General features: G+C 39.0%; 1 protein-coding gene and 1 pseudogene across 2 annotated transcripts; one reads left to right on the top strand and one right to left on the bottom strand.

Moving 5' to 3' along the window:
* Positions 1 to 759: 759 nt before the first annotated feature.
* On the bottom strand, positions 760 to 5,239 carry LOC110708659 (serine/threonine-protein phosphatase 7 long form homolog). 2 transcript variants are annotated; one of them, XM_021886845.1, is made up of 5 exons: positions 4,945 to 5,239; positions 2,059 to 2,965; positions 1,898 to 1,985; positions 1,377 to 1,808; positions 760 to 1,295 (listed from the first exon to the last, which is right to left on the bottom strand). In XM_021886845.1, exons 2-5 carry the CDS (start codon positions 2,958 to 2,960, stop codon positions 852 to 854), a joined length of 1,866 nt encoding a protein of 621 aa, XP_021742537.1. In that variant the 5' UTR covers positions 2,961 to 2,965; positions 4,945 to 5,239; the 3' UTR covers positions 760 to 851. The 2 variants fall into 2 exon arrangements, with proteins under 2 accessions (XP_021742537.1, XP_021742538.1); XM_021886846.1 differs by lacking the exon at positions 4,945 to 5,239 and adding an exon at positions 3,054 to 3,174.
* A 1,429-nt stretch (positions 5,240 to 6,668) lies between these two features.
* LOC110708657 lies at positions 6,669 to 11,857 on the top strand (annotated as a pseudogene).
* The last annotated feature ends 1,444 nt before the right edge of the window (positions 11,858 to 13,301 follow it).

Genomic DNA, 13,301 nt, shown 5'->3' with positions numbered 1-13,301 from the left:
TGAACTTATATTGGAATGATAATGAACATGGCATAAAATTAATGAGCATTAAAACATATATGTGGTTAAACATATAAAGCTTTGCTCAATGTTTTTAGTATCTTACTGCTTGCATAAAATATACTTTTATCTTAGGTGTGACATACAAATGATACAGGCAGGCTAAGTAGTAAGTACTACATATACTTAATTACCTACTACTCCATACTATACATAAAAAAGAGTACGTATTTGTAACAATCAATACACATTATTTACAAAACGTGAATGAATGTCTATCAAAATTGAGCTCTTTCCCAAATTAAGGTCAAGAAGAACCGCAATTCCCAAATTGCAGCCAAAGTTTTAAGTTTTCCCATTTTACCGTCCACGTAAGCACTGGTTAAAAAACCGGTTTTTTTTTTTTTTCCGGTCCAGGGTAAACCGCTACTTCAAGTAGCGGTTTCTTTGCAATAAACCGCCACTTCAAGTAGCGGTTTTTTAGTTTAAAACCGCTACTTGAAGTAGCGGTTTGTTTACAAAAAACCGCTATTTAATGTAGCGGTTTATTTTGGAAAACCGCTACTTCAAGTAGCGGTTTACTTTAAAAACCGCTACTTGAAGTAGCGGTTTACCCTGGACTGGTTTTTTTTTCAAACTTGCATAATCACTCAAAAAAAAAACCTGCAAGTTGTGTACCTGTAAAACATGAGATATATAGCATATTTTCAACACAACCACCATAAATAACAAGTTTATGAAGATCTAAGGAAGTCGAAATTGCAAAGTCGAATATTTTTCAATTGATTAAATATAACAAAATCCAATTCTAAGCATTTACAAAAAAATTAGTTTAGTTCCAAAATATACACTTAGCTCGGGCGTTGCTTCTTCCCATGAGGTGACGATGAAGATGATGCAGCTGTCTCCTCTGGAATGTCATCCAGGCCAACTCCAACCCCAGACGTAGTGTTGCTACGCCGTCGGTTTCTCTGATACTGGCGATGCACTAGTGGAGGAGATGTCATGATAGTATGCTGAGAAGGAGTCGGTGGACGGAAGGCACGTGCTGAATGGCCTCCACGATGAGGTGGTGGTCTGATCGGCATAGTGTGCACAGTAGAAGATGAAGACGTGGACGGTCGAGGCTGCTGAATAAGGTGTGACTGCCCCACCCTAGACAAGGTTTGGCCACAAAATGATGTAAAACCCTGCATCGTCTGTATGGCAAATGGTATAGCCGTCTCTGGTGGCAAGTGGGAGATGGTCTCAGTAGCTCCCGATAGCTGGACGTGCAAATCAGCAAATGCATGTGCCTACATTTAAGTGTAGTTGTAATGTTAGTAAAATGAAATCAAAAACGTAAGAACTAGATTGAAATGAAGTGAAGTTCATACAAGCATGAGGTCCGAGGTAGCTGGCTGGTAATGACTCGGGGGGCGCTCCTGCGAAGGTGGAGTAATGACCAGTCTCGTGATGCGACGGTACCAAGCCATGTACTCTGTCATGGCCGGGGAAGAAGTCCCAGTGAACGGGTATCCCTGGACGACTAATGCCTCTCGTCGACTCCACTCGTGTACATGGTCCGAATGCCGAATCTCCCAATTACGCTGTCCCCTTCGATCCTTCCTGTGTAGAGCAACGTCCGTGTCTACATCCTGTGGGATCGGCTGGTCTAACCCGAACTGACGAAGGACTCGGTCTGGGAGGTGGAACTCAACGACGTCAAAGCATATCAGAGGTGCCCGTGAACGCCAAATGTGCATGTCTGAGCGACAAATCTCCGGAAGTCGATCCATCACCGCCTCAGTATATGGCTGCCAAATCATCTAATTCCCAAAACAAGTATGTCAACATGTATATGACTAACATAATGGAAGAAATACAATGCACAAAAAAAAAGAAACACCGATTGTACCTGGTCCTCGCGCTGATGGTCAAACGCATCTCTGTAGTATGGTAGTCCAGAAGCAGTATGCGCACACGATAGATGGACACGTAACCACCTGTAAAGACATGTTAATAATAATTCTTGAAAGATAGAATTGTAAGAACATGAACTTGAAGCAAACATTGTACCTGCACGCCAAAGGGTCAACACCTCGCTGATGCTGAGTCCCCAAAATGTCATCCTCATCCTCAGCCTCAGGGTCCTCCTGTGGCGGATCTCGAGGCCTCCTAATGTATGGTCGGCCAATAGTAATATGCTCCCACGACCACAACTGTAGTAGGATGAGCGGGCCTCCAATCTGTCTTGAATCTCGCTGACATCCTCGACATAGCTGCCGATACAAAAAACTAAGAGTCGCACTCCCCCAGTTGTAGGTCGAAGCTGTCACCCAGTCTCGAAGGAACGGCAAGTAGTAGAGTGACACAGCATCGCCACTCTTGTCGGCGAACAGAATAGATCCCATGAGAGTGAGAATGTAAGCACGGCTATGGCGCTGAACTGTCAAGTCATCAGCTCCCTCTGGCATCTGTGAGAAGTGACGTCTGAGCCACGTCAACTTCAAAGTAGATCCCTCCAGAAACGGCTTACCGTTATCATCATGGCCAGGTCGAACTCCCAGCAACTCCTCAACTAGGTCATGCCATCCCTCAAATGGAGGTCCAATGACAGGAGGGTCGTGCACTCTCAGACCTAACAGGACGGAGACATCCTGTAAAGTAATGGTGGCCTCACCTACCACTAGGTGGAAAGTATGTGTCTCCTGCCTCCACCTCTCAACCAACGCCGTAAGAAGAGATCGATCAAGCAAAAACCCTCCTCCCAAAATCCTATGTACACCGTAAAACCCAGCAAGCCTAACGTACTCTAGTACTCCGCCATCTACCCTCCACTCACGTCCCACGCTGACCATATGCTCCCTAACTGAGAGAACTCTATCAGCTACGCCACTCCAAACATCGTGGCTCCTATGGGAAGTCTGCAAGCGTAGAACAGATGGATCAACTGGGCCTGGACGAATCACCGGCTCCATGGGACCTACACGATAACAAAAAAATTGAATTAATGTTAAGCGATCGAGAAAAAACATAAATATTAAACAAGAATATATAATTAATCATGTTACCCAGATGATCCAAATCCACCAATAAGAGTAGGACATGTCTTCTTGTTATGCCCAGGTCGCCGACAAACACTGCATGCCTTCTTCACACGATTGGGACGCTCATCCATTTCATTTCGAATTCTAGTGGACCGTCGGCCTGGGCCTCTTTTCAAATCTGGGTTGGCAATAGTAGTAGGACCATTGTAAGCTAACCAGTGGCAAGGATCAGGAACTGGTGCGAAACACTTCGCGTATGAACGCCTGTATTCGGCGGTCATGAAAAAAGAATCCACAAAGTCTGCATGTGATAGGCTTCTATGACGACAAACTGCTAGTACATGAGAGCATGGGAGCTTGTATATTCTCAATTTCTCACAAGTACATGTCTTGCTCAACAGATTCACAGTGTGGGAGTTACCACCTTTACCAGCTTTTCTTCTTCCACGACCGGTCCTAACCTGATACAACCCGATGGCATCATAGTCAAAAGCAACAACCTCATGGTGCGCGGCTTTCTCCATGTTGGCTTCTATTGTCTTCTTAGCCTTTTCCGATAACTCATGGCCCTCTTCAAGTCTTCTTTTACTCCAACTTCTTCTAGTTGCAAAATAGGAGTTAACCCGAAAAAAGGTCATTTGCACTAAAGCGGTTATCGGGAGACATCGAGCCCCCTTTAAGACTCCGTTGAAAACTTCCGACATGTTTGTAGTCTTCACACCAAACCTGAAACCACCATCATGATGAATGGACCACTTACTGTACGGAATTTCCATCAAGTACCTACGGGCCTCTACATTCAAGTCACCAATTTTGTTGATGTAGTAATCAAACTTCTTCTTCTGCCTTGCAGTAGCTGCTTTGCCAAAGAGGTTCTTTATGACGACACTTTTAAATTTTGAGTTCACCTAAACTGTGAGAGATGGTCATTGACATAATGTGGATCAACAAGCATTCTTGTGAATGACCCTATGCCCACACTTTGAACACCAGTGGAAAACGGTTGATCCACACTACCAAAAGAATCCATCCCCGGAAAGGAACCAGTGTTAGTTTGCACAACTGGCTCCTTTGGAACTTGTTCAATGAACAATTGCATTGCAACAGAAGAACTCTGAGTCACAGCAATCCACATAGCTCTAACAGCGTTGTCGTCATTTAACGGAATTGCAACATATGCCCCAGCCATAGGATAACGCATAACCACCTTCAACTCCACACCTCTAGGATCAACACTCAATTCTTCATATAGCTTGTTCAGAACTTGTGAATATGTCATCGCAGAATGTACAAACACAAATTTTTGATTCCCACCCCTATACGTTATATCGCTATCTTTGTGGACAATTTCTCCACCCCAATAGCAATATAGAGGGTAGTTCGGAACCTCCATGTTTCATTCTAGAAAAGCCCATTATTAATCAAAGATATTAGATTGCAAAAATTCATTAACAGTGTGGCAATGTCCTAACATCAAGCAAGCAAACTACACAATTATAGCAACCTAAACTGAGCTATGAAGGTCTTAATACCTCTTGAAGCTCAACATGGGCATAAGTCATGACTACATGTACTTTGAGCTCATGTACTTTGTGTATAGAAGCTCTATTTTCACTTTCAAAATCAGCAATTATAGCAACCTAAACTGAGTAATGTGATCGAAACCATTAATAATTCTACAAGGGTTATATGTAAGGTAAGTAAATCAACAACAACAACCAAAACCAACCACAAACATACATACAATTCTGAAACTCAATAACAACAACAATAAACAAGAACACTAATAACAACAACACAACCAAAACCAACAACAACAACACATACATACAATTCTGAAACTCAATAACAACAACAAACTCAATAACAACAACAAACCCAATAACTGAATACAAAAAATAATTAGGGCACTTACCACAAACAAGAAGATCAGCACGTTTCTTCTGAAATTAGCGAAGCCGACCACTAAAGTCGAACCCTCGGCGTCAACAGTGGCGGCCTTCGTTGCTGAGGAATGCTCCGGCGGCGTCGGTGGATTCCTTGGCTGCGCCGGCTTCCGTTGAAGGAGGTGTGATTTTGGTGGAAGGCGTGGATGGGATTTTGGTGAGAAGACGAAAATGAAAGAGGAAAGTGAAATCGGGAAATTATACCTGCTAGAAAACCGCTACTTGAAGTAGCGGTTTATTAAACAAAAACCGCTACTTGAAGTAGCGGTTTATTAAAAAGAAACCGCTACCTGAAGTAGCGGTTTATTAGTAAAAACCGCTACTTCAGGTAGCGGTTTTGCTGTAGACCGGATTTAAAATTTTTTCCCCCTGAACCGGTGACGTGGACGGTACTTTGGGAATTCTTAAAACTTTGGCTGCAATTTGGGAATTGCGGTTCTTCTTGACCTTAATTTGGGAAAGAGCTCATCAAAATTGAAATAATAAACTTATCAAAATAAAAAGAACATTTATTAATATGAAAATAAACATTTATTAATACGAAAACGAACATACACCATGTATATATCAATATCACAATAAATATATATAAAATAAATTGATCTTGTATCAATATGGAAATGAACCTTTATCAATATGAAAATGAACATTAATAAAGTTAAAATAAAAATAAAACTACTTTAATAATTTTTTGGAAAAATTGCAAAAAATAATACAACATTTGGCCGGTTCTTTTTATATAATACGACCTTTCGATTATTTCTTAATATTACAACCTTTGGGGGGTGTTGAATTTTAACAGGCAAAATAACTTGTAACCGGTTGAATAAGTTACCATGACACGTGTTGTCATGTAATTGGTTTAAAATAATAAAAAAAAAACAGATTTTTAATTTTTAATTAAAATTGTTTAATTAACTTTTTAGTTTTAATAAAATCATTGCAATTAAAAAAAATCAACCCTCTAGCCACCACCACCCTTGCCCCTCCCCTGTTTTCTCCACCACCACCTCTCCACCTTCCTTGTTTTCTTCACACCCCTACCATCACCGTGCGCCCAACCAACAACGGTAGCATCGACCACCCCGCATCACCCTTTGCTGCTCCCAAACGCACCACCACAACAGCCACAATCATCACCACACATCCAACTCCATCCCTTCGCTGCTCCCACACGCACCACTAGGCAGCACTTAACGCCACCACCGCAATCTCTTTTTGGGTTTCGGGTTTAACCCAGAAAACCCTTTTCCTAGGGTTTTGGGGTTTCGGGTTTTCTTGATTTAATGGATTTTTAATAGTTTTAGGTGAGGGAATAGGGTTTATCGTGGCCGGAAAACAGGGGATGGGGTGGTTTTTGGGCTGCGATGGTTCGTGGTGGAATCGGGGCTGCGGACTGCGGTGGTGTCGGTTTTCGCGGGCGCGATGGGTAAGGGAGGTGGAGGTGACATGGAGTGGGTTGCCGACGGTGTGTGAGCTAGACGCCGGGCGTCCGGTTTCTTGGCTGGGGGAAAGGGGAGCTGCGTGAAGGCGGGAGGTGGGGGGAAGGAATGGTGGTGAAGGTGGTGGCAGGGGTGGTGGGGGGTTTTTAATAATAATAAAAGTAATTTTATTATTTTATATATTTTAAAAATTAAAAATATTAAATAAATTTTTAAAAATTAAAACAAATTGACAAAGCCAATAAAACAACGACACGTGTCATGGTAACCTGTAAAAAACCGGTTTTTGCCTGTTAAAATTCAACACCCCCCAAAGATTATAACATTAAGAAATAATCGGAAGGTTGTATTATTAAAAAAGAATCGGACAAAGGTTATATTATTATTTGCAATTTTTCCTAATTTTTTTTATTTAGAAAAGGAAAAGAAAGCAGCTATGCTTATGATAACTATCAATTAGAAAGAGAAAGTAGAATTAGAGACTAAAAAATTTAAGAGGGACAAAAATTGATGGGAAATTCAATCAATGAAATTTTTATTGATTGAATTTCCATGGAAGTTACTAGTAGAAGAACAAATGACACACTTCTAAGTCACATAGACGATTAATCGATTATTCATCTCCACCATCGTCGCGGCGATTATTCATCTCCGCCATCGTCGCCAACGACGACTTTAGTGTTGGAGGTTTTGGAATGCAGAACCATGGAGGTAGTTTGGGGAGTGTTCAATTGTCAGATCATTACTGCTAGAAATCTCATTGTCGACGAGCGATCTCGATGGTTTTATGAAGCGTGTCATTTTGATGGGTTTAGATACTGGGTTAATAAGGAGGCTAAACACATCGTTTTAGAGGGAGTGTAGGTAGAGCTACATACACTAGAGTCTAGGGATATATAATTACCTAATTCTAATTTTCATTCTCAGTAAAATTAGACCTCTTCTGCAGCTCATTGCCAGAAAATTGAGAATCGGAGATCAGTTAATGCAAGGTGAGTTCTACATTTTATGAACAACGTATCATTATGTTTATATTTAGCACTAGTTTATTTGGTAATTCTTTTGCCTTTTTATTGTATTTGATTAGAATGTGAAGGTTTTGATTTTGATTTTAATTTTCATTATTGTTTTGATTATTTACATATTAGATATCATATGATGGTGTGAATGAAAGTTGTAATAAATCAATTGTTATCCTTATTGTATATAGTAGTACTGTATTAGCTTACTTGGTTAGATGTTTGTTTAATTTCAATCTGTAACTCTCAGTACTTGTTAGACGAACAACTTATTTTGTTACATGGTGTTGCCATAATATAATACTTCCTCCGTTTTGAAATAGTTGCGACGTTTAATACAATGAAGCTTTTGCATCATTTGCGTTATTGACGTCGAATTATTGACAATTTTTGTAATCAGAGAGTTAGAGGGCAAGAGGGGTGTGGACAAATTAACAATGTTCCTTTTGGAACTCTTCTTCTTGGTGTGAATTAGAACGTGGGCTATGAAAGGGTCGATTGGAGCAATTCATGATTATGTTTGTATATATATCCAATGTCCTTCACCTCGCCGTAGTAGGAACCTCTTTTGGGCATTGAGGGATATGTATGTCTTACTTGTTGTCTACCTCTAGCCGCCCCTGCGACAAGGGCTGATCTGCATTAGGTGTAACTTTAACTCGAAGTGGAGGATTAAGCTATATAAATTAGAAATTGGTGCCCCTGGTAGATGGTTCTTAGGAATGAGTATCCATGGTTTTTTATTGGCGTCGTTGTTCTCTAGTTTATTAACATAGCACTATACAGCAGTTTGATTAAGCATGGGTCACATGACAGTATCCAACAATCTAGTTAGCATGACTGTATTCAACATCAGTATGAGATATTGAGACGATGGATGAACTGAATGGTGGGATATGCTGCACCATATGCGCATTTGCAAGCATTTTACCCATTTCCTACCGATGTTTATGATGTTTCTTACTAGCTTTAATTTAAAATACAAGGAGTTACAATTTGGTGAAGATTATGTGATGGCTAGGTTAGAGGTTCATTTCCTTACTAAGATGATCACATAGCGTTAGGTAATAGCTAGCTGCTTAGAGGCTCTAGAGAATTAGTCGCTCCTTGTATAAGAGGAAATTATGCAGCCCTATTATCACTTGTCAAGTGATATTTGTAGCTCTTCCTGGAACAATTGATGAGCATGTAGAGCTATTTCAACAAGACGGTCCTTGTGAGGGAGCAACCTTTAATGGTCAATTGTGTCTGGATGACTGAAAAATTTGCCACTTGATAGATGAAGATCAACGTGGAATAGGGCCAGGCAATAGAGGAGTAATTGGCTACAGATCTCTGTATACTGTGTGGTCATTTTCTAATGTACAGGCAGAGTTTTTGGGTCCCCCCCCCCCCCTCTCAAATGAGCCTTATGCTTGACATTAGTTATCAAAGAAAGATATGTTCTTTAATGTATTATTGCTCTTCATGTTTTGGTCCTTGGTCTAGGTAGTTTGTTTTTTTATTTGTGATTATCGGGATTCTGATATTGGTACTTCTTTCTCATGTGTTTTTCTTTGGATATAGAAGCTTAACGCCTTGTCTCCTTTTCATGAGGAATCTAGTTCCTGTAATTGGATTTCCCTTCTTAACCAAAGATCTCCTTGCTTTATCCGCTGTCATCTTGGAGCTGTAATAATCAGAACTGGATCTTACATGAGCCACGGATGATGGCTTTGGTTGAGCCTGAAGATCCTATCAACTCTGATGCATTTATGGAGCTGGCAATACAGGAAGCCAAAGTTGCTCTTCGCAGAATTGAAGTACCTGTTGATTGTGTAATTGTCGAGAATAGGAAGGTCATTGCAGCAGGCAGTAATCGTACTAATGAGACACGAGATGCTACAAGGCATGCAGAGATGGAAGCTGTCAATGGCCTTCTACAGCAATGGCAAAGAGATGGTATTTTGCAATCTGAAGTTGCTAAAAGATTATCAGAGTGTGTCCTCTATGTAACATGTGAGCCATGCATAATGTGTGCTAGTGCCTTGTCATACCTTGGACTAAAGGAAGTGTATTACGGATGTAGAAATGAAAAGTTTGGAGGATGTGGTTCAATTCTTTCACTGCATACAACCAGCTACACACAATCAAATAATGCTGGAATAAGTGGTTTTAAATGTACTGGTGGAATAAGGGCATCAGAAGTAGTTTCTCTTTTTCAAATCTTCTATCAATGTGGAAATTCTTGTGCTCCCAGGCCTCATCGAGCAGTAGCTCAACCCTAGCACTTTGCTCTTATTGATTGTGCATTCCTTTTTGAGATGTCTTCATTGCTTTTATAATGTATGTTATACTGTAATTTTTAGGAGCTAGTGCTTTGAGTTGTGAAATTGGGAAGATTGATAATTGGCTAAATGCATTATTCTTGGTTTTCATCCTCAACTAAGTCTCAATATCTGGAATGCTTATTAGCTTTTGAAGATTTGCGTAGCTAGAGCTGGAAGGTGGTATTGTTATATATGCACTCCAGATAACCGAGCATGTGGCTGATTGTTTCGTTAGCTGAAATCTATATGCTCCTGCTCCTTGATCTGGATTTATACATTGGTTTTCCTGGTGGTTGTATCTGTTCTGGAGTGGGTTTTTTAATTATGTCAAGAACTTTTTTGCTTCTCTATTAATTTGATGAGCTTTGGATGCACATAGTATAAAGGTATGTTTGTTTTCATACTTTTCAATACAACTTACTTTTTTTTAATTATGCCATATTCTATTGCGCTTTGACCTTGGAGTCTTGGAGAGGGTGATCCCTAAACACTGGTTGCTCAAATTGCTTATAGTTACTTCTACTCTCTCCCATATTACAGTCCAATAAATTTATGATACAGATATATATGTTCTTCAGAGAGGATTTTATTCTCTGACATCCTTTTTCACTATCTCTTAGTTTATATGGCTCTGTGTTTGTGTTTCTGCATATGTGAGCGATTTGTGTCCACTTCTCTACGAACATATATGTTTCTCTTTTTTTTTATTTTTATTTTTTTTTATTTTTTTTTATACTCGTGAGATTTAAATATCTAATACAGATTTTCATTATCAGGTAGATGCTGGGAATTGTGTAGTGTGTGTGTGTGTGTGTGTCCACATATCTGTGAAAATATACGTTTTTCTATTTTCACACTCTTGAGAACTAATGCATGCTTTCACTATCTACTAGATGCTTGGAATTGCATAGGGAAAAAACTAAGGACCATGTTATAGCAGCTGGAACTCTTGCCATTTGTGGTGTATCTTTTTAGGTTATCTGTTGTCCTCTTCCAAAGAATATGATGATTTAACCCCCTGTTCTGTGGGCTACAAGATTGAGGAGACTCCTGACAGTCCTGAGTAATATGGATCTTTTGAACCTATATTATAGGGTTATACCCCCTCCATCACTCTAAGATTGCCCCATCAGAGTATAATTGTTTTTTTTTTATTTAAAGTTTTAGTTGGGTGGAATCGATAAGAGAAAATTGATTGGACTTAAAGTAGTGTATGTGAGAGTAAAGTGGTGATCACGCAGGAGCTGGGGCAATCTCAGAGCGATGGAGGGAGTACATTTTGCAATTTATAACAATCAATCTGCCGATTCTGAACATGCTGTTATTCAGGAATCAGAGTTGTTCCTGCTATTGTAATTTATGTTTAGTTGTTTTAAGGTAAGACACTCAATTTATTTATTTTATTATTATAACCAAATGTTCACTCTGCTAGGACAACTTCTGACCTTGAATACTAGTTGTTTTCATTTAGTGTCTAATGAACAAGCAGTTGCAATTGCATGTTTTCTTGTATGTTTATCATTTTGGAAGTCTGCATTAATAATGTGTATGCTATTAACTTTTAATATATTATTGTGGCCGCTCAGTTAAGATATGGCATCATTGTGGAATTTCCTTATGATATTCCAAGGTAAGTACAGATCAATCAGGTGTTTCTCATAAAGGTTCCACTTGTTTATTTCTTGCCTCTTTTTGGTGGAGACTGAAGAGTGGATGTTTAGGTATCCCTATCCCCTTTCAACACCGTTCTTCAAAAGGAAGGCAAGAAAGAATCAAAGAAGTAGAAATGATCATACTAAAGGCTCTTTTGGTTGCCACTGATACTTGATGATTTACTTTATTAATTCTGTCGTTTTCGGACATGTTTCTTATGATTTGAAGTAAAGAAGGGTATCAGGTTTAACATTTGGAAAATCACCCTTTAAAGTTAAAGGTAGAAGAATCAAAGCTTTGAAAGTTGCCTTGCAATGTCTCAGTGCTTTTCGATGGAACCTCAGTTTGCTTAGTGCTATTGTACCTCGAGTTTGCTTTTAATTTTTAACTTATTTGCTTTTTTCAAAAGGCTTTAGGATATGCTTGGTGCAATTCTAGATTGTGTGTTTGAAGTTTGAACCCCACTGTATAATATGGCAGAAAGTTAACCTTCACTGAAAATAATTTCGAATGCATCAATGGAGTAAACTATGAATTTTACACTGGCTACCTTATTTTGGCATGTAGAGTGCATACCGGTAATTGGAAATTATTGTAAGAGTTAGCTTAGACCTCTCTCTCTGGAGAAATGCTTTTTATTTATTAGGTTGCTATGAAATATGAATTTTATCTGTGTTGCTTGATTTGATCAGAATAAATAAAGTAATTATATTGCTAGCAGCCTAGAAAAAAAAAAGTTGTAAAAGGGGAAAAAAAAGGATGTAGAAACTACACATCTCTCCCCACCATCTGAACTTTTTATCGCTTAATTTTACAGTGGAAAAGTGAAGAGATGAAACACTGATAGTAATACTATGGCAACATAGCCAAAGTTCAATGATTGCCGGACTAGAGGACTGGCCTCCATAGTGGCAATGATTGGTTTAGAACTTTGTCCTATCATTTACATCTTTGATCTTTATGACGCTTTTGTCATGCTCGCCTTATCTTTTAGATTAGCCCTTATCCTTGTGACCTGTGAGTGGCTGTAACTGTAAAGATGATTATTTCAGAACAGGCTTGCTAAGATAACGTTTTATCAAACAAATGTGCAGACAGCTTCAATGGAGCTTACAGCATGGCATTTTGATGTGCATAATTACATTTTCTGTCATGTTGAAGCTGTCAATGGTCATATTTGGAGGACTGCTGACTGCTGAGATTTTTCCTAAAATCACCAGGAAGCTAAACTTCTTCTGTGGATTTACGTTTTATGTATAACAGCGGAAGGGGTTTTGAAGAAGGGGAGACTTGTTTTAAATCTTGTGAATGCTCAATATCGCTTGAAATGCTTTGAATTAAGGTGCTTATCACAAGTGAATATTGTTATAATGGATATCAGAACTTATCATATGTGGATATTGTTGCTATTTGCTTTTGTTTTATCATTTAAGGGAGGATACAAGGTCTTTATTCCTGTAATATAGATGTACATACAAAGTTGCATATATCTAATTTTTAAATAACATGCTTATCTTTGGTTGCTCTTAAAAAGATTTGCAAACGAATAATTTTGTTACATTAATTTGGAAATAAGTGTATTCATAATGCTAAACCCTCAATTGATTTCTGTTCACTAGTTTACCTGAAGCATCCTCTTCATATATTCTTTTGTATCTCAAAAGCAATGATATTTTCAATCTGTCGCATCAAATTGTCGCGCCTTGCAACTCTGCTTGTTCAAAATACTCTTTTTCCAAACATGTTACTGCTCAGATATTTTTTTCTTAAAGCAGGAAAGAACAACGCACTATAACGAGGGGTTTGTAGATGTTTGCTCATTGAAGAGTAGATATTTCTTCTTGTTTATCTTCACATATAAGAAATTAGGAGAATCTGTTAATGAAGGCATGTACATCCTGAT

This window comes from Chenopodium quinoa, unplaced genomic scaffold (assembly GCF_001683475.1).
Source record: "Chenopodium quinoa cultivar QQ74 unplaced genomic scaffold, ASM168347v1, whole genome shotgun sequence".
NCBI classification, from domain to species: Eukaryota; Viridiplantae; Streptophyta; class Magnoliopsida; order Caryophyllales; family Amaranthaceae; genus Chenopodium; species Chenopodium quinoa.
This window is presented reverse-complemented; position numbering and strand designations above follow the sequence as displayed.

What these genes read in the sequence shown, in the direction of transcription:
- LOC110708659 (XM_021886845.1), bottom strand. Translation starts at nt 2,960, where the DNA reads ATGGAGCCGGTGATTCGTCCAGGCCCAGTTGATCCATCTGTTCTACGC. An exon ending in GTTGACCCTTTGGCGTGCAG is followed by an intron (nt 1,986 to 2,058) that starts GTACAATGTTTG and finishes ATGTCTTTACAG; the next exon opens with GTGGTTACGTGTCCATCTAT. An exon ending in ACCATCAGCGCGAGGACCAG is followed by an intron (nt 1,809 to 1,897) that starts GTACAATCGGTG and finishes TTTGGGAATTAG; the next exon opens with ATGATTTGGCAGCCATATAC.